Source organism: Dermacentor variabilis, chromosome 1, assembly GCF_050947875.1.
Source record: "Dermacentor variabilis isolate Ectoservices chromosome 1, ASM5094787v1, whole genome shotgun sequence".
Lineage (NCBI taxonomy): Eukaryota > Metazoa > Arthropoda > Arachnida > Ixodida > Ixodidae > Dermacentor > Dermacentor variabilis.
The window spans coordinates 1231370-1252102 of record NC_134568.1 but is presented as its reverse complement, the minus strand read 5'-3'; the positions used below and the strand labels follow the sequence as shown (position 1 = coordinate 1252102).

Below are 20733 nucleotides of genomic sequence, written 5' to 3'. Positions count from 1 at the left end.
ACGTTGTGTTACTGTAACAGCTGCCGCAAAAATTTGAGGGAATGTCTAATAAAAGTCTTCAGTTGTTCTTGTCAAGCTGTCCATTAGCCAACTTTTAGCGTAACGTTAGCAGGGCTTACTGAAGTATTTCTAGACGTCCATGGCTACAAAATGTCTTGATCAAGACAGCTACTAGGCTTTTGAATTAGCCGTTCAAGACATCTTTTAGACATCAAATAGCTGCTTGCGTGTTTCGTGGGCATAGTCCCGCCCCCTGTTTCAGGACGCTGTACGTAGGCTGTAGCAATCTACTGATACGAGAGGCTGTACAGGTGCTAGCAAAAGTATTTGGAACACGGGAGCTGAGAGTGATGTGCCTCCCAATGGCCTCAAGCAGCCTCAAAGCGAAACAAGAAATTGAATTACGCTTGCGCGCAGGCAGGCGACTGAGAAGTTCAATCACAATGCGCCCTTGAGGGTGCAAGACGGCACTGGGAAGCAGTTTGGCCGCAGCTCACGTGTTCCAAATATTTTTGTCCGCACCTGTACCAAAGAAATAACCATGCGCAGCGCTAAGAAGAAGCTAATGAAATTATCTAACCTTCATCGTCGCTGTCCTCGTCCTCAGCAGTCCACTTGCTTGGGGCTCATCGGCGCAGCTGACAGCAACGCGCCTCCGCGCTTCGAGCAGCGTAAACCATCTGTCGCGATGGCCAGCTTCTGCAGGCAGCGTTCGCCGGTCGTGAAAACTGCCTTCATCTCGCAGCGCGTAGGCTGACCCGGGAAGATTGTAGGCTTTGGAGGTGGAACTCATGAGCCCCGTTTACATGAATGCGACCGTGGCGCATCGCATTTCCAAGCGCATGTCATCGCGATGCCATAGGCGATGCAACGCCGTTTACATGTACCGCTTTAACATGCTTTAACTGGATGGATGGGTGGATGGATGAATGAGACTCAGCTCTTTGAATTGGGCGACGGTAGCGCGCGCCACCTAGCCTTGAATGGTACTATATGTATGCCTGCATGCATGCCTATGTATTTACTCCTTTACTTTTGCGTTGATATTATCCACCAGTCAGATAGCCCCCGTTTAGTTATTTCTACCTGTTCAAAGTCTATTTTACCTTCACTGTCCTTGAAACACAAAGTTTTGAATAGCTCCCCGTTACATTGAACTGCAGGGTGAAGTCGTTTACACGAAAGTATCAAGCGTCCAGCCGTTTCCTCCTCCTCTCCACACACCCCGCACAACAAGTCTCACTCCTGGTATCTGGTTCGGTACGTTTTAGTCCGTAGTACACCTGTACGTCCTAGCCTCAAGCAACAATGTGCTTCCCTTAGTATTATCGTATTTTCCTTGGCTATTTCTTGCTTAAACGTCATGTATGTCTCTGGTTTGCATCTCTGTTTTGCCCATACCCCTCTCTGTCTCCTTAACCTTTTTCTTGACGGATTATTCCTTACCTGACCCCCCCACTGCTGCCCAAGTATTTGCTTGACAGTTTTCTAGTTCGCTTCTTAGCGCTCCACCGTGTATCAACATTCCTCGTGTATAAGTAACTGAAAGCCTTCCTAGCCCACCGCATTTCCCTCATTTTTCTCAATCGCTCCTCAAATGCTATCCTGCTACTAGCCTCTCTGCCCTCAAAAGAAAACCATCCCAGATCCCCCTCCACCCCAAGATTTGATGTCTTGCCATGAGCTCCCAGAGCGAGCCTACCCACACCACGTTGCCTAGTTTCCAACTGTGCCCGGGTCTCTGCTCTCATACATAGAACTGCATTGGCTAAAGTCAGGCCTGGAACCATTACCCCCTTGCATATCCCTCGTACTACCTTGTACCTATTGTAGTTCCACAGTGCCCTACTCTTCATAATCGCTGCACTTCTGTTACCTTTAGTCGTTACATATTTTTCGTACTCTGTCAGATACTCAATTCTATTATTTATCCACACCCCAAGATACTTGTTCTCATCGACTATCTCAAGCGTGGCCTCCTGTATCCTATGCTCACCGCAAATGTTATCATTAAAAATCATGACTGCTGATTTTTATTTGCTAAACTTCAAGCCTAATATGTCTCCATCTGTACCACATATGTCCATCAATCCCTGCAGATCTGTATTGTCAGCCATTAATACAATATCAGCCGCATACATCAGTCCTGGTAATGACTGTACAATAAATTTTCCTTGTTAGAAAAATGATAGGTTGAAGCCGAGGCCACTTTGCTGTATTTTGGCCTCTGAGAGGCCACGACACTACCACAATTGTTTAGCGCTCACCAACTGCTTTTCTACAGATGCTGCTGCTGCCGGTCCTGGGACAGTTGCTGTCGCGCTGCCTGCAGTACAGCTGACGAACAGCACATGAGTACGGTACATTGCATGGACAGCCCGCCAATCTGCCGCGACTGCTGCATCACCCGCCGCCGATTCTGGAAAACTTCACACCGTTCGTTAGACAACATGGGACGACAACATCTACACCACCTCCTCAAAAGCTCACGCATTTGGACGAAGCTTCGGGCCACGACACTGCCACAATTGTTTGGCGTTCACCAACTGCTTTTCTACAGGTCTGTTACTATCAAACTCACTGTTACCGTAGCAATAATGTTTGCCTTCTGGCGGTGTCGTGGCCACCCAACCATTTTAAATGGTCTTGCACTGCTCATGTTTATGTTTTGCGACTTGCTTTTGAGTAGGAATGTTGAGGAAAACCCCGGACCTATGACAAAGGCTCAAGAAGAGAAGTTAGATGGTGTGGCCAAAGCTGTAAAGCGTCTTGAAGCCAGCAACGCAAGTCTTCTCGAATCAATAATGAAAGTTCTAAATATGCACGCAGAACTCAAAACAGACCTTGAAAAACTAACAAAACGTTTACAGGAACTGGAAAACAAATCGGAATCTGCTTCATCTGTTCATGCCCCAACAGCTCTCGAAAGTGGCTTTTCTAGCATCATTAACAAAATTGACAACCTAGAAAACCAGTCGCATAGATCAAATGTTTTGTTTTATGGTGTCACCGATATTAACGAATCCGAAATCTGGGAAAGTTCAGAGCAACTTGTGCATGAATTCTGCCGTGATAAGCTTGGTGTCACTGTGACTTCCATTACTAGGGCACACCATGTGGGCCGTTTTTCGACTGTGAAAAAATGCCCCATTATAGCTAAGTTCGTCAACGAGAAAGAACTTGAGGCCATTTTAAGTAAAGGCAGCAAGCTGAGGGACACAGGTTTCAGCATAAGACGCGACTGTTCTCAAGCCGTTCGTGATAAATGCCGGAAACTTCTGCAGTTCTCTCGATCGATTAATAAACAAGGTGACCACGTGCGCCTAGCGTTCGACAAGCTGCATATCAATGATACTTATGTGTGAGATGTCACGTGTAGCCGTGCTGTGCCTGTTCGTCATCCCACCACAGTATGTGCCGACAGATAAGTCATCTTCAGAGACTGCGTCATTCTCGCCTAATGTGCTTCCTAATTTAAAGAGTAATACCAATTTCCTGTTCACAAACATTAGAAGTGTTCTTTCCAAAACTGTCGCCCTTTCTTTGCTCATAGATTCTGCGTGCGCTTCACTTCTAGCTTTGACTGAAACTTGGTTGGACGGTACTATTCCAGATGATAACATTCTTCTGAGTGAATCTGAATTATGCTTTTTTCGGTGTGACAGAAAAAATAGAAAAGGGAGTGGTATCCTTATAGCCACAAAGAAACAATTATCTGCTGTTCCCCTCGCTGTTACTACTTTCCTCGAATGTGTATGGATATGGTGTAAATTCGGAGTTACTGGTGTTATTATTGGTGCTTTCTACCGGCCGCCTGATATATCTGATGGTTTTTCTGGTGAATTCCATAGAATACACGGCGACTTACATGTGCGTTTTCCTAACTCTATTTTCTTCGTATTTGGCGACTTTAATTTTCCAAACATTGAATGACCCGCTCTCTGTGTTAATTCCTGTGATAAAGAAGCCCACACCTTTGTTCATTTCTGCTTAGATTTTTCTCTTGCTCAACTTATTATTATTCCTACCCGTCGCTCCGCTACCACGGCAAATATCCTTGATCTTGTCCTAACAAATAACCATGACATTCTTTCTGATATACTGCATTTAAATGGTTTATCCGATTACGACATTATCACCGGGTGCATCACGCATCCATTTACTGAAAAGAAAACCACCATTAAGCGAATTCATTTCTACAATTGCGCGAATTTTGAGATGATTAACTCGGAACTACACACCTTCTCTGAGAACTTCCTGGCTCAGTATTCATCACGCACAGTTGAACTAAACTGGCTCTTGTTCAAAACCACCTTGTCTCACCTAGTTAAGTATGTGCCAATCGTCACCATCCGACGTCATAATAATTCACCTTGGTTCACACATTGTCTCCGTCGTCTTAATAATAAGAAAAAACATTTGTACCACCAAGCAATGACCACAGGTCTCCTGTCATCATGAAACAAGTACAAGAATTGCGATAAAGAGTCCCTGCTTAGAACAATCGTTGTAATTTCTTCGGTCATGACCTGTCTATGTTAACCAATAATTCTCATAGATTCTGGCGCATCATCAATCCGAGTTCCTATCCTGATATAGTACTAATTAATGCTGACGGACAACCAGTCACTGAAACTGAGTGTTTGCAGCTTCTGAACGATGCATTTTCGTCAGTGTTCACCAATGAAGATATAACTTCCTCGCCAATATTGGAGCCATTGCCTAACATTTCCATGCCAAAAATTGTCATCAGTGAATCTGCTATTCTTGCCCTGTTGAATAACCTCAAAATTACTGCTAGCTCTGATCACCTTGGTTTCAATAATAAGATACTTAAAAACGCTTCTATAAACATTTTTCAAGTGTTATCAGCCCTGTTTTCACAATCATTATCATCTGACATTATTCCTCATGATTGGCGAATAGCCAAAGTAATACCAATTTTTAAATAGGTGATCGCTCTGTTACACTTAACTATCGTCCTACGTTATGAACTAGCAACATATGTAAACTTCTTGAGCACATCATACATACACAAGTCATCAACTACCTAGAAGACCATGATATCATTTTCAAGTATGAGCACGGTTTTCGCAGGGGTTATTCATGCGACACTCAACTCGCCGGATTTACTAACTATATATTTTCTGCATTTAACGAAGGATTCCAAGTTGACGCAGTGTTTCTTGACTTCTCTAAAGCTTTTGATCGAGTTCCTCATCACAGGCTTCTAATCAAATCAACACACTTAAATATTCACCCAAACGTTCTTGCATGGATTAAATATTTCCTATCAAACTGACAATTCACCTGTGCTAATGGCTGTAACTCGTCTTCTGTTCCTTTAACATCTGGTGTCCCCCAGGGCAGTGTACTTGGTCCCCTACTTTTCTTAATTTTTATTAATAATCTACCCAAATGTGTCTCATCTCGAATTCGATTATTTGCAGATGATTGTGTTATATATCGTAATATTAGTAATGATGCTGACCGACTTTCCCTACAAACTGATCTTGATGCGGTGACCGCTTGGTGCTCCTCGTGGCTAATGTCGTTAAATACATCTAAAACCAAGCTAATGTCATTTACCAACCATTTCACTCAACTTCCTACCACCTACTTTCTCAATAATGTTAGCGTAGAACTTGTGCCAACTTACAAGTATCTTGGCCTTCATCTTCAGTCTGATTTCACTTGGCATTACCATATTAACACTGTCTTAGCATCAGCTAATTGAGCACTCGGTCTTCTTAAGTGTAACCTCAGGCATGCACCTTCACACTTAAAAAAAACTTGCTTATATCACGCTGATCTGCCCAAAAATTGAATATGCTTCTGCCATATGGGATCCCGATCAAGCATACATTATCAACAACATTGAATCTCATTGAGCAAAATCGTCCTGTTCGCTTCATGTTTTCCGATTATTCACGCTTCACCAGTGTCACATCGTTAAAACAACATGCCGAGTTGGAACCACTATCACATCGATGTCAGTTTGCTCGCCTAACCTTATTTCATAAACTTCATCACCATTCCACGCTTCACGATGTCTTATTTTCACCACCCCCTGCAGTCTTCCCACGCCGTGACCACGCTAACAAAGTAAAACGCATAATGTGCCGCTCATCGCTCTGCGCAGAATCATTTATTCCTCGCACAATAATAGAATGGAATAACCTACCATCATGCATAGCTACTGAAGTTAACTTACCATCTTCCCAAACCTTGTTGCAAGAAAACGGTTAGTGGTAGCAGATGAGTTATTACTTATTGTTATATATGTACATATTAACATATTGTGTAGAAAAGTTCTTGGGATTTCATGAATTAGTCCATATACCCCTTGTTCATATCTATTTATTGTATGTTTCTTGTGTGTGGGTGTTTATTTCATGTAGTTTTATTTCTTGTGTATATCTCATGTTTGTGCCCCCCCCCCCCCCCATGTAGTACCCTCGCATGAGGGCCGTTAGGGCTAATGTAGATAAAAAAAAAAATAATCCTTGTCGGTACAGCATAAACAACAGAGGTGACAGTGGACACCCCTGCCTAAGCCCTCGCCGAATCATTACAGGCTCCGAAACTTGCTTTCCCCATTGTGTAATCACCCGGTTACATTTATAGATATCTTTTAAGAAATTGGTTACTCCATCTTGCACTCCTAAAGTTTCCAGAATGCCCCACAAGCCCTCTTGAAATACACTGTCATAGGCTCCCTTGATATCCAAAAACGCCAGCCATAGGGGTCTGTGTTTCTGTTCAGCTATTTCATTGCACTGTGTCAGGGAGAACAGATTGTCTTCTAGCCTTCTATGCTTCCTGCACCCATTTTGTAGCTCTCCAAGCACCCCCTCCTCGTACTCTACCCATGCCTGCAGTCTGTTCTTTATAATCTGCATAACCACCCTGTAAATCACTGACGTCACTGTTATAGGTCAGTAGTTATTTATGTCAGCTTTGTCCCCCTTTCCCTTACATATGATTCTCATCCTACTGAGCCTTCATTTGTCAGGTACTTTACCATCCATTAACATATTGCTCACCACCTCCCTTAATGCTTTTTTAGATTTCAGCCCCAATTTCTTTATTAACATAATTGGAATACCATCCGGGCCTGCCGATGTGCTACTTGATACCCTCTTCTTGGCTCTTTCCCACTCTCTTTGTCCAAGCGAAAGCAGTGGATTGACCGGGCTATCCCTCTCCGACATACTGCATGTAACAGTTCTCTGTTCTCTAAATTTTTCCCTCATCATGGTTCCTATATGCTCCATAGCCTCCTCGCCTTCTAACCGAGCGAGCTGTTACTATATACCTCTGCTCTAGGCTTGTCCTATTACCCAAGGAGTTCAGATGTTGCCAGAATTTCCTGGCTGCCTGTTTATCTTTTTTATTGCTTACTTCTGACAGCCATTGGGACCCTTTTGTCTTAATTTTCTTGTTGATCAAATAGGATGCTTCCCTTCTGCATTTTATGTAGTTTTTTCATTTTCTCTCTACTTGTGCTTCAGGTTCTCCCTTACTTTTGGAATACCTGTGTTCCCTGGAGGCTTCCTGACGTTTCTTTATGGCCTTCTTAACCTCTTCATCCCACCAGCTCTTGAGTTTTCGTATCCCTTGCCCTGTTCTCCTGACTCGCACCTTACCTACCTCAAGCTCAAATAATCTTGTTAACTTTGGGTATGTTCAATCAGTTTCAGTACCCTCTGATATTTCCTCTTCAATTTGTTTGGCTGCTATTTCCACTTGCTCTTCTGAGTGAAAAATCCCATCTGGCTCTTCCTCGTTCCTGCTTTGGTTTCCCTCTTAAAACTCAACTTGATACGTTTGTAGTCGCTACCTATACTTCTGGAGCCCTGTTCATCTATATTCATGGCTCCTAATCTATTGTACATTCTATGTCACATTAAGGCATAATCTATTCTCGAGTGTCGACCCCCTGCCTCCCATGTTATGATCCCATTACACTTCTCAGTAGGGTTACAGACAACCAAGTTATGCCTCTCACACATATCCAGCATCACGTTACCTGTGAAGTCTGTGTACCTATCCATATTCTCAACATGTGCATTCATGTCTCCTAAAACAATTATCTCGCATCCTTTTCCTAGCTCATTGATGTCCGCTGCTATACAGTCCAACATTTTTTTTTGTTTTCCTCTTTAGCATTTGATCCTGTCCAAAGGTATACAAAGCCTAGAAGTGTTTTCTCCCCCACTACTTTTCCTTTTAGCCATAAATGCTCCTTGCATTCCTGTTTGACCCTTTGCCAAATTGTATTTTTATGTATGAGTGCTCCGATTCCCCCGCCCTTTCTGCTACCCTGTATTCTGTTGCAGTATTCCCATGCATAATCAGGGTTACAGGGTGGTTGTTTCATGTCCCTAAGATGTGTCTCTACAAACCCATAAACCATGAAGTTCTCCTGCCTTAGTTCGCGACTCTCGCGAGAACGTACACTCTCGCACATAGTTTCTCACTATATACCTGGAGGGAAATTTGGTGCCACCGTCTATGGAAGTTTCTTAAGGGGCACTGTGCTGTCATGAGAATAATGGTTTATGTGTCTGCGAGGCTTGTGTTGGCTGGTGTTGTTAGAGGCTTCGTCTAAAACGTGGATATGGCTGCAAAAACCAAGATTTATAGAACAATTTCCGCACAAAAGGCCTGAAATATTTCATAATAAATATTATGTAAATTTTCTATGCTTACCGACAATTCGAAATAAAGACACCGCAAGAAGTTAGTACAACAAAAATTCGACCTACGCTTTGCTAGAGCACGACTTATGGTTTCTCTTCCAGATTGAGCCATGTGCCGGTAAAGTTTTTTGGCATTTAATAATTATACCTCCTGTTCCTTGTGTTTGTCATATTATTAATCAGCATTTGAAATAATGCAAAGTACTTGATTTGATACGATGTATTGTTTGTGCGAGAAGAAAGTTGCGTTTCTGTCGTCTGCTCCAGTATGTGCCCGCGCAAAGTGCCGGTACTTGAACCGCCGTAAGGATGTCCTGGCGTTGCGCTTACTTGTTCTGCTTACAAAAGTACGAATCTGGAAGGGGAAAGGTGTCGTACCACAGGTGAGGGACAGAGGATGCCTCATCGGGCAGCTTGCCTCAGACATCAGAAAGAAAACGGAGCAAAGTGCTGAATGCGATGAAGGAGCGAAAGTGTTAATCACTCATTGTTCCCGTGTCATTAGTTCACGCAGTTTTATTTTTCGTAAGTAAGTCACGGTGTTCCTGTTGCATTAACGAAACTTTAAACAAATATTTTCCCACGCAATCACAAGCGCTACAAGATAAATGTCAGACAGAAAATCAAGCATTCTGCAAAACAATTTGCCGAATGTCGAGCAAAGTCACTCCCTTAACCAGGATTCACAGAAGGTTGAAAAAAAAAAATCTCAGTGGCCTTCCACTGTGGGAAGGATGACCAGCAAAGCTGTTTATGTGAGCCCCTTAATAGCGAACTGCACCTCCGCCGTGGGTCGGCCCGGCATTGCACTATCTTCGGGATCGGCCCACGTCTGGGGAGTGCTTAACGCCTGCTTCACCACTGCCACGGGTCGGCCCGGCATTTCACTATCTTGGGTATCGGCCCACGCATGGGGAGTGCTTAACACCTGCTTCACCTCCGCCGTGGGTCGGCCTGGCATTGCACTGTCTCTGGGATCGGCCCACGTATGGAGTTTTTTGCTTGCCACAACACGAAAATTTCCTTGGACGGTAGAGGTATACAACTTCGCTGTAAAAGCAGCGAAGAGGAAGGAGCATCGCAGTGCATAACATCTATTCTATTGCGGCTTTATTTGAATTTTTTTTTTCTTGCTTTAACTTGTGCAGGCTTCCTCTAGAAAACCCAGCTCTCTTGCAGAAGTGGCTTGAAGCAATGGGACAAGCAGATTTCAAACCTTCAAGTCACCACCTGCTGTGCTCCACACACTTCAAGCCAGCCGACTTCAGGAGTGGCCTGTGTAAACGCCTGCTGCTTGAAGGCGCTGTTCCATCACAGTTTGAACGTCCAAGTGCCACTGAAAGCACACATGTAATAATTTTATTGAAACCCAGGAGCAGGCATTTTAAATTAACAATACTGGCCTAATTTCAATGTTACACAATCATTGCAAAGCAACATAAGGATAGCAGTATGTGTGTAACACGTGTAAAGACATGAAGAATGGCGTAAACAAAAAGATGCAGAATGCTAATCATTTTTGATATCATAATTTCCATGGCAAGGGTGGTAGCCTGAGCTCGTTGACAGGTTAGTATGTTCACAGCATAGACGAAAGGGACACAATATGAATGCCACTTTTGCCAAATGGGAAAGAGGAAACTTTCAGAGAGACTGTACAGTGCTGAAAGCAAAGAAGCCAGGTGGAAGTGAGACATCATTTAGGAAAGATTTTTTTTTTCTGACAGGGACATAATGTGCCCAGAGAGCGTGCCCATTCTTTTTACCTATCTATCCTTCAATGATCAGCCACGTAAGATTTTCTTCATGCCTGGACAGAATGAGGCATTTTTGAAACGGGGGCTTGCATCCACATGTTACAGTGGAGGGGCAGCCATCCAGCACGCACCTACTTTTGTGAATTGTTGCAATGTATACCGGTTCTGTCATTTCAACAGACAAAAAAAGCATAAGTCCACCATCTGTGCATGTGCTGTGCATGTCAGAAAAAGGAATTATATTTCGTGAATGATGTCCAGTTAATTTGCACACCCACGGCTTGAAGCAGTGTTTCTGAATAGATATGCTTGTATGTTCCAATTAAACTATCTATTGTTGTGGTAAGATTCTGTACTGCACGTCTGTGTTCGTGCCATAAACTTTAAAATGTATTGGTATGGCTTTGATGTAGCCTTTGTGTCTAGTGTGAAGTATGTTCATGAAGTTGAAGGTAGAATGTGTAATGTGTCTAGGCTAAAATATGCTCCCTTGCACACATAATGTCAGTTTTATCATCCCTTCTAGGATGTGCCACTGTCCTGCAGCCATGCAGTCCTGGCCAAGCAACCGTTCCCAACAAGCACTGACCATTCACCAAAGCTATCAAGCAGTGCTCCAGCTACAGCATCCAGCACCTTGGACCATGAGTACTGCTCGCGAGATTGTCTGGAAACCAAAGCGAAGAGGTTGGGAGACAGGCTGACAACCGCTAGAAAAAAGATAAAGGCACTCGGAATGACGACAGCTCGAGTCAAAGAGCAAAATGAGAGCCTGCAGAGTATCATAGCAAACATGAAAGAAAGGAACATTCTCTCAGATGAAGCAGAAAGGAAATTGAAAGAATTTGGAAACCTGCCGTTGGAAATTATACAGAGCTGGAGTAAAAATGCCAGAGAAAAGCCTCTTGGGAGAAGGTACAGTGATGAGCTGAAGAAGTTTGCATCAACAGTGCATTACTACTCTCCACGAGCATACGAGTACCTGAGCACATTGTTTCCCATGCCAAGTGTACAGGCCATCAGGAAGTGGCTCAGGGTCGTGCAAGGGTGGCCGGGCTTCGCTGCTGAAGTTTTGGAAGACTTGAAGGTTTGTCACAATAATGATGCCCCAAGGGAGCGCCTGTGTAACATTGTGCTCGATGGTATGAGCATAAAGAAAGCTTGCAAGCTTGACACTTCAACTGGCCGCCTCATTGGATTTGTTTAGCTGGGTCATAGCCAAGAGCCCAGTGATGCAGATGATGTGCCATTGGCCACTGACGCACTTGTCTTCACAGTGGTCGGACTTGCAGCACCCTGGAAGAAGCCATTTGGTTATTTTCTGACTGCTGGTCTCTCTGGAGAGGTGCTCGAGAACCTGTTAATTGAAGCAATCCACTGCATCAGTGAATGTGGGCTGCAAGTTGTGGCTGTTGTATGCGACTGCCTTGCTGCCAATGTGACTATGGCAAAGCTACTTGGCTGCCGTGTGCACGAGCAGTCATTCGAGGCACTCAAGGCTTTTTTCCCACATCCAAGCAACGCAGAGGACATCATCTTCATGATTTTTGATGCCTGCCATGGGCTAACGCTTCTGCGGAACCTGCTTGGCGACAAAGGTGCTCTCTTGAGCAGCACCTACGGGGTAAGAAATGTCACTTTTCACATATGTGCTGTAAAAAAATGCACTCATCGATGAAAGGCTCCATTTCACTGATAAATCTTACCCGCCGTGGTTGCTTAGTGGCTATGGTGTTGGGCTGCTAAGCACGAAGTCGCGGGATCGAATCTCGGTCACGGCAGCCGCATTTCGATGGGGGCGAAATGCAAAAACACCCGTGTACTTAGATTTAGGTGCACATTAAAGAACCCCAGGTGGTCCAAATTTCCGGGGTTCCCCACTATGGCGTGCCTGATAATCAGAAGGTGGTTTTGGCACGTAAAACCCCATAATGTGATAAATCTTGTTTTTTCCGTGCCTGTTGTGTTTAAATGAGGTTTATGCAGGTTCAAAATTTCTATCTCAGGAGCGACATAATCCATGCTGCATTTGCTGCATTGACATTGCGGTTTCTCTTAACACATGCTATTCAAAAATCTCCCAGCTCGGCATTTATGCTTTTTCAAATGCAGCTAGTTTTTTTATTAGTAGTTTAGGAAATACTCTACTCACAGTATAAGGACCATGATGACATACACAGGCAAGCCATTATTTTATATCTTTTAGACAAACAACTAATGTTTCTGAAGTGCTGGCTATTCTGCTATTGCTTGCTTAATGTAGTTATAGACTTATTAATACCTAACTAGTTTCTTATGTTAAATTCAAAAGCCATTTAGACAAATTACCTCATAGACAGATGCTGTGCAGTTTTAAAAACTACTAAGCAGTAGTTGTGTACACTCAGTTTGTCAAATATTACTATTAAGTCTTTTTTTTTTCACTGTTCATCACTGTTGAAGCGCTGATGACGCATTGAGACACAACCAATGGGATACCTCCTTAAACTGTTTAGTCACCTAGCGCAGCATGAAGAAAGTGGGTGATAATGATCGTTAGGGGCAGAGGATTTTTGCTGGCATCACTAAAGGCCTCCCTTCCTACTCTCGAGAACCAGAGGCTGAGGCAACATCCCACTTTTGAAGCAGCACTGAAGGGAACAAGTGTAGTAACACCACAATGCTTGTTAGAAGCTTAATTGCATACAGTTGAACCTCGCTACAACGAAACTGACGGGGCGCGCGAAAAATTTCGTTAAAGCGAAATTTCGTTGAGGCGAAAACAGGCCAAAAACACTGTCAGGTTGGACCACATAGTCCCAAAACATCATTTATTTCCAAAGAAGTCGGTCAGCTTCTTCTGCTTCTTTTTTTTTGCCACGAGTGCAGTGGCGCGGCTTTCGCACTCGGTGAACAGTTGCATCGCGACGTCGTCATCGTGAGCACCGAAAAATCTGCGGATCACATCAAAAGCATCCATCACTTTTATTGCAGGTGGTGGCGCTAAGTCCTCCGCGTCGCTGTCATCATCCGATGATGCGTCGTTGTGGCGAACGCCCTCAATTATAGCTTCGTCACTCAGCTCCTCGTGAGCTAGCACTTCACTGTCAACAGCGATGTAGTCGCCGATGTGAACATCGGCCGGCACATCTCCGGAGTCCTGAAGGGCTGCCCATGCCGCATTGGCCTCTGTGGAGGGTGGAGCAATTGTACTGCAGCCTTCCTCGTCCGACGTGGAGTTCGCTGCCAGTTGAGCATCGGAGTGAAAGCCGGCGTGCACAAAACAGTTGTAGATGATACTGCGACTGGTTGCCGTCCACGCTGCTGAGACCATCTGTACAGCCATGTACAAATCCACTTCGATTGCCCGACCGGTGTCGATGTTTAACACCAGCCGCTGAATCAGTCGCTGTCGATAAGCGCTTTTAACGCTATTGATGATACCTTGATCCAGCGGCTGGATTAAAGCCGTGCAATTCGGCGGGAAGAATCTTACTTCCACGCTTTGAAGCTGAACGTCTTCAACGTTATGCGCTGAGCAATTGTCGATGAGCAAACAAACCTTACGTTTCTTTGCCGTCATGTCACGGTCGAAAGCGGTTAGCCACTCTTTGAAAACGGCCCGTGTCATCCAAGACTTCTTATTGGCAACATATTTGACGGGCAGGCTCTTGCCACCTTTGAAGCACCGCGGCTTCGCACTTTTGCCTATCACCAGTGGGCAGCGCTTGTCAGACCCGTCCATGTTGCAGCACAGGAGCACAGTCACACGCTTTTTGCTATGCTTCCCTCCGCTGCATGGCTGGCCCTTCATGTGAAGCGTCTTGGAGGGGAGGAGCTCGAAGAAAAGTCCCGTTTCATCGGCATTGTATATGTCTGATGTGGCATATTTCTCCATTAATTCCGGCACAGTAGCTGATGCCCAAGCAGATGCAGCGTCGGCGTCTGATGAGGCCGACTCCCCACACAGCACTTTAGCGACGATTTCATGCCTGGCCTTAAAACGGGTCAGCCACCCTGAGCTGGCTTTGAAATCATTGATGCCCAGCATACAGGCATAGCCAAGTGCCTTTTGCTGCAACATGTTTCCGCTGACCGGCATCTTCTTTGCGCGCACGTCGAGGAACCACGTGTACAGAGCCTTCTCAAGGTCCTCATGAGCCGCTTGCGTCAGCTTTTTCCGCTTCGCGGATGTCCCCGAAGAAAGAGCTTGCGCTATCGCGTCTTTCGACTTCAAGATCGTTGACAGCGTGCTCTGTGAGATGCCGAAGTCCGCTGCAACATCTCCCTTTTTCCTGCCACTGGATGCCGCGCTGATAATCCGTGCCTTCTCTTCAAGCGAGAGGAACTTCCGCTTTCTAGATGAAGTCGCCATGCTCGCATTCATTACAGCGCACTAGCAGCACAAGCACGAGTGAAAAAAACTAGGGCAAACGCGCTGCTGTTGCCAGGCTGCTGCGTCCTTTGGCAACGGATTGGTTGCGGCTCTGAATTGGATTGGAAGAAAACGGGAGCTTGCCCCCGCGCCTTGTCGCAAGGCAGCCAGCCCGATAGTCATCAACACCAAGCTATGGCGGTGATCATGTGCGTTTCAGTGAGTGGATTAGTTTGGTCCAGCGAATGTTTAGCGAAACAAAGCAGCGTGGGCCTATGGAAGTACATAGATGGGCGGCGATATGCTTGTTTTATTGTAAGATATATTTTTAAATCGAGCTTCGCATAGCAAAAATTTCGTTGAAGCGGAAACGCGCCCCAAAAATGGTTCGTTGTGATGAGAAATTTGTTCCATTACTTTGTATAGCGAGCTGACGGGGAATTGGAAATATTTCGTTGAAGCGAAAATTTCGTTGAAGCGACGTTCGTTGTAGCGGGGTTCGACTGTATTGCATATGGTTGCTTACCTAGTTCTGCAAATATTAGACAATGTTAAAAAGAACAAAGTGCACTTGGTGCCAATGCTACAAACAAGGTGGTAGGTTGTATGTAACTGTACAGCACAATTATAGAAGGAACTCCAAATGTGATAGGATTCACACAATGATGATGTCAACAGCATCAAGTCTGGCTTTCATTTAAGTCTATCGATTTCAATATGCAGAGGAGACAATATATCAGAAGAGACACATGGATTTCTAATAATAAAAACACTGGCATCAAACAAAACATTGAAGTGGGTGAAGACAAAAAGGCACTGTACTATCAGAATAAGAATCAGCTTTTATTACACATCAGATATGTTACATCTACATGGTATTTACATCATCTATCACTTGCAGCATCTGTGGTACCAATAAACTAGCAATATGAACATGTCAATGGTACTTCATTACAGAATTACACAAGTCACACAAAAACAAGAAGGTTGTGTTAAAACATGTTAGTAGTGCAGGGGTCATTAAGGTTAGGTGGCAACAAAATCCAAAACTTACAGAAAACTTAGCAGAAGAGTAGCTTCTGTTAGTCTTGGCCATAGGAAGCAAACAGTTACTATAGGAAGCAAGTCGCATGTACCCAGAATGGGGAACGTGCCTTTCCTGTAATAATTTAAGATGAACCTTTCCATTGTAGAATCTGTTCACCAGAACACCGAGTGAGCATTTGTGGAGCTTTTTGCACAGATATACTGTGAAATATGTAGATGTAAGCAGACATATTTAGTTGTTAGAGTAACGTCTTAGGGTTAGCAAAGAAGCAATTACATTGCTCCGTCCTTTTATATCACAGAAAGTGCCGTGGAAGCATGTCGAGGTGCTGCAAGAGCTGCAGGAGAAGCAAGGCCTGCGCGCAGCTAACAAGCTGTCAAAGACGCACATCATTTACTACCAACAGGTGAGGCAACCCTAAAATAATGCATGTATAACTTCTGCAGATCTTCCTTCCTCGCCTCCAACAGGTCATAAAAGTGAAGTTGGCAGCGCAGACGTTCAGCAGCTCCGTCAGCAAGGCGCTGGAGTTCGCTTCTTTGCTGAAGCTGCCAGGCTTTGGCAACTGCATGGGCACTGCCAACTTCATAACCATGGTGGACCGGTAAGGGTACTAATGAAGCATTTTCCATGCATGCTATGTCCATTTCAGTAAATATGCTGTCCTAACATTAGCTAGAATGAATGTGCTAGGCAAGCATTTCATACAAATCGCATGTGGATTTCTAATGGCATAGGTTCTGGTTTTCACAAACTATACAACGTTTTATGAAGCGATGCATGCAGCTCATGACAGAAATAACTCCTTAGGTACTATTTCCTCTCAATATGAAAACCTGGCTTATGCACACAGCCAAACATATAACTATTGATAGCTGAAACAATGGTGCAGTAGGCCACGTAAGCATAGCATGCAACACCAAGCAAGGCCTTGAGTATATAATGCTGCCTTCAGTAGGGGGGGGGGGGGCTTCAGCTTTCATGCGAGTGCATGCTAGAATAATAATATCATGTGACCGTTTCTATGAAATTAATGTTAGCATTTAACTGTACTAGCAGTTCTTTTCATAAACTACAATTTCAAACATGGTGTCACAACATAAGCACACTTAAAGGCACAGAAAAGAGAGGCCAGGCCCGAGGTGTAAGTAGAGATGAAATGTGGAAGGCTTTGCAAGATATGTTGGGGAGAAGAGAATGTAACAACAGTGGACTCGATGGACCAGCTGACATACTGTACATAAAATACTAGTAATCATGAACATGCACACTGCGCAATTTCAAATGCACCAGAAATCTAAAGGGACGCTTACATAGTACTACACCATTATCAATAATGTTGGTTGTCCATAATTTGAAAAAGGAGAAAAAGAAAAATAATGACACGTTAATTTGCTGTCTGTATTACACAGAAAAATCACTGTGATGATAAGAAAGAAGCAGAGAGACATGCTAAGTAAGATGCACAGTGCTGACCAAGGCAGTATGTATTAAATGAAAAGATGTTTCAGTTCCCTCATGAGAGCTTTGTACACAATCACTGGCTGTTCACAATGACTCGCTTATGACCTTGTTAAAGACGACCTAGCCAATGTGAACAAGGCACCCGTGGGAGAGTCGAAGTGAATTTTATTTCAATACATATTGCCTTGGTCGTCACTGTGCTTATTATGTAGCATTATGTCTCCCTGCTTCTGTCTTATCACCATAGTGATTGTTATGTGTACAGACAGCAAACTAATGCGTCATTAGTATTTTTTAATTGTGGGCAGCCAACATTACTAATCGATAAGAACAGTATCAAACAACCAATGTAAGTTGGAAATGTGTTGTCCTATTGCTTGAAGGAGGATAGGACATGTACCTCTTAATTTTATGTACATTTATTGTTACTTTATCTATGTCGCACCATGACCTAATTTTACTGATGGTGTCCTTGCTTCTATGTGTCCATTCCCACACTCAATAACAGGCATTTGATATAATGTCCACTTCATCATTAATGTAGCACACGTTAATCTGATTAAGCTTAGGACCTGGGCATTTCTTAAACAAATGCAATGCGCAACTTGGTGACTCATTAGAAATAATAAGTGTCTACTGACACATGTCTGAAGTTAGTGCCTTGGCATCACACATTAGACACATACCAGCATTCATGTGTCTGCACTGTCTCTATTTGCATGAAAGGTTGCGCCAGTTCTTTTCCCCCGAGGTATCTATACCAACTTGCCGAAATGTCAGCCATTTTTTACAGAACTGAGAAGACATTTTTGGCCGATACAGAAAAAGGGCAATGTAAGGTGTCTTGTAGAAACTGCATTCCTGTAGCAGTGTGTTCTCATGACGCTGAAAACAGCGCTGTCTTGAATAACGCCAGCATGCCATAAGATGATCATTAAGAATGTTGCTCATATTTTGTCAGCCATTTCAATGTGAAACATATGGTAGCTAGCAATAGAATTTGGATGGATCGCAATTGTGAGATCATAGTCATAGCAGTAATAGTCTGCAGTCATAGTCATAGACGTATTCCTGCTAATAATTATCAAAAACACTGCGTGGGTTCTCCTGCAAGTGCTGTATGATTGAAATTATCCACCTCTGATGTGTACAAAATTCATCATTGCCCTGTAAGCATTTGTATGAAACCTTGTAAAAGAATGGAAAACAGTTTTTAAACCATGCACCAACCATGCATTAACAGAAAAGAAAAATGTGCACATTTACGTTTACTTCTTTCCATGCAAGTAACTGTAAATGTACATTGTCAGCGAAGCACACTAATGTATACTCACACATATACACATAATGCACTGGAATGTGTACGAATAAGAAGAAAGGAAAGCGAGGGCCCGATTCTTATTAGTCTTATAGTAAGAAGCGAACAAAGACACCAAGGACTACTAATGGGAAATTAACATGTACTTAATTCAATTAAAGAAATGATTTCATGGAAATGAAAAGGATGTTCCACATCCGCCGTCAAGGCTGTGAGGTGTGCCACTGGCTAACACTCCCAGTTTTCGTTCTAGTAGGTAAACATAAATACCCTAGAAAATGGACGGCAAAACGTCGCCACAGTAGCTGAGTTGGTAACAGTATTGCAGGCGCAATACTGAGACGTGGATTTGTGCACCACTTGCATCCAGTTCTTTTTTTTGTCCACTTTCATTTCCATTAATTTATCATTTCTTTTATTTCATTAATTAGTACATGTAATTTCCCCTATGCTGGAGTTGGTCTCCTTGTTTGTTGGCTTCTTGTGTCATATGAATGTCTGTGTAACCCTGAGAATTATTCATGAGAAAAACTACTCATGTGCTGTGTATGCTGCATTACAGGTGTAAGCACATGCAATGTTTCTATTGTTTTCAGAATATGGAGATATCATCCAAGCAATAAGTGCAGCAACAATGTTTCATTTAAATGATTAGAAAAGTGCTTCATTTTGATGCTTACAAAAAAAAATTATGAACAAATAAAAAGAGCAGCAATCTTATCCTTTCAAGGACTTGTTTGTGTTTCGTACCTGAGCCTGGAGCTTATATGTCTTTTAGGGACACCATAACAGCAAGTGCATTTTTGCAAACAAACCCATACAGGTAAAAAATGTTGTAGGCATCATGAACACTTTACTTCGTTGACAATGTGCATGTGTAGAAAGCATCTTTCAGAAATTGCTTGGTCGCGTAATCTGGTGCTACAGTTACCATTTCCTTTCCAGTGCATTCGAGCTGCTGAGCTCCAGCAATCCTGTCGCCACTGGCTTCAAGGCTCCACTGCGGCCATCAGCGTTCACTTCTGCGACTGGCCAATGAAAGGATCGTCGCCAAGGATGGCAGGCGAATGTCTGTGATTGCACTGGCATTCACACTCAAGGGTGTCTCCCAGCTGGCAGAAAGGCTCTTTGATGCTGACCTGTGCAAGTAAGTGCATAGGTAGATGTAGCGCACAGGTGGCAACATAAGGTGGTAAAAAGACAAAAGGTTTGCCATGACGTGAAATAATGAACAATAATTTCAAGACAGACTGAACATTTCAAACTGTCTTATGACACGTTAAGGGTCTTCCTTGTACTGTTTTCAAGAAAGCGGAGGCTGTATTAACACGTGCAGAATGCAAATACTCCGAGTATCTCCAAGTAACGGCAAACAACATTACATTGGTCCTGTCCAGCTACGTGGCATTCGCATCTTCCTAAATTTTGGTGCATGGTAGTTGGGACACTATATTTTGTGCACTCATGCAGCAACTCATCTTGGGTCCCTTTACAGCTGTGTTACACTTATCCTTAGAATGTAACAGCTCCATTGCAGCTGATAACCACTTTAATGGTGCTGTTTGCTGATATGCACCTTTTGTGCCACAAAAGCACGGCATACTTATTTACACAGGAAAGATTTTACAAATGCTGTCATAGCCACTCGTAACAAACGGAAGATGGTACCAGATTTTATTCGATATACCAAGCATTTTATTGTATTTCAGGTTGACTATTCTCGCTTCTTGTTTAGCGTGAATTCTGACATCATTTTTAATGGTGCGATCATAAGCAACAGAAAAAGCCAATTGACCTGCTAGGTGCAAAAAGCATCCATTATAAAAAATGTGTTAGTAATGATTACTCTCAATTGAAGACACCACATTACTATATATTGCCATTTGAGACGAAATTAATATTACATGAAAACATAAGGAGCACACTTACAAAACAACCCAGTCATATTTGCCTCATGTATACATATTGCACACATGGGACCTGCTATTATGAAATGCATATATTTATTGCTTGCTGTCCTCAAATGTGAATGCTTTGCTTTGTTGTGACAAAAGCCTGTCAAAAAGAAAACTGCTTCACATGCACAT

At 43.4% G+C, this 20733-nt stretch overlaps 2 protein-coding genes across 3 annotated transcripts in view; one reads left to right on the top strand and one right to left on the bottom strand.

Annotated features, from left to right (window-relative positions):
• Positions 1-909, bottom strand: part of LOC142575020 (uncharacterized) — a 30072-nt gene extending 29163 nt beyond the window's left edge. Inside the window, exon 1 of one of the 2 annotated variants that reach the window (XR_012826547.1) lies at positions 581-909. Coding sequence is in view for 1 of the 2 variants with exons in the window: in XM_075683995.1 (XP_075540110.1) it covers positions 581-793 (213 nt within the window). In the remaining variant the exon portion in view is untranslated. The remainder of the gene's footprint in view (positions 1-580) is intronic. The other variant, XM_075683995.1, reaches the window with a different exon arrangement.
• The window catches only part of LOC142575029 (uncharacterized), a 129356-nt gene that overhangs the window by 75805 nt on the left and 32818 nt on the right, over positions 1-20733 (top strand). The window lies entirely within an intron of this gene.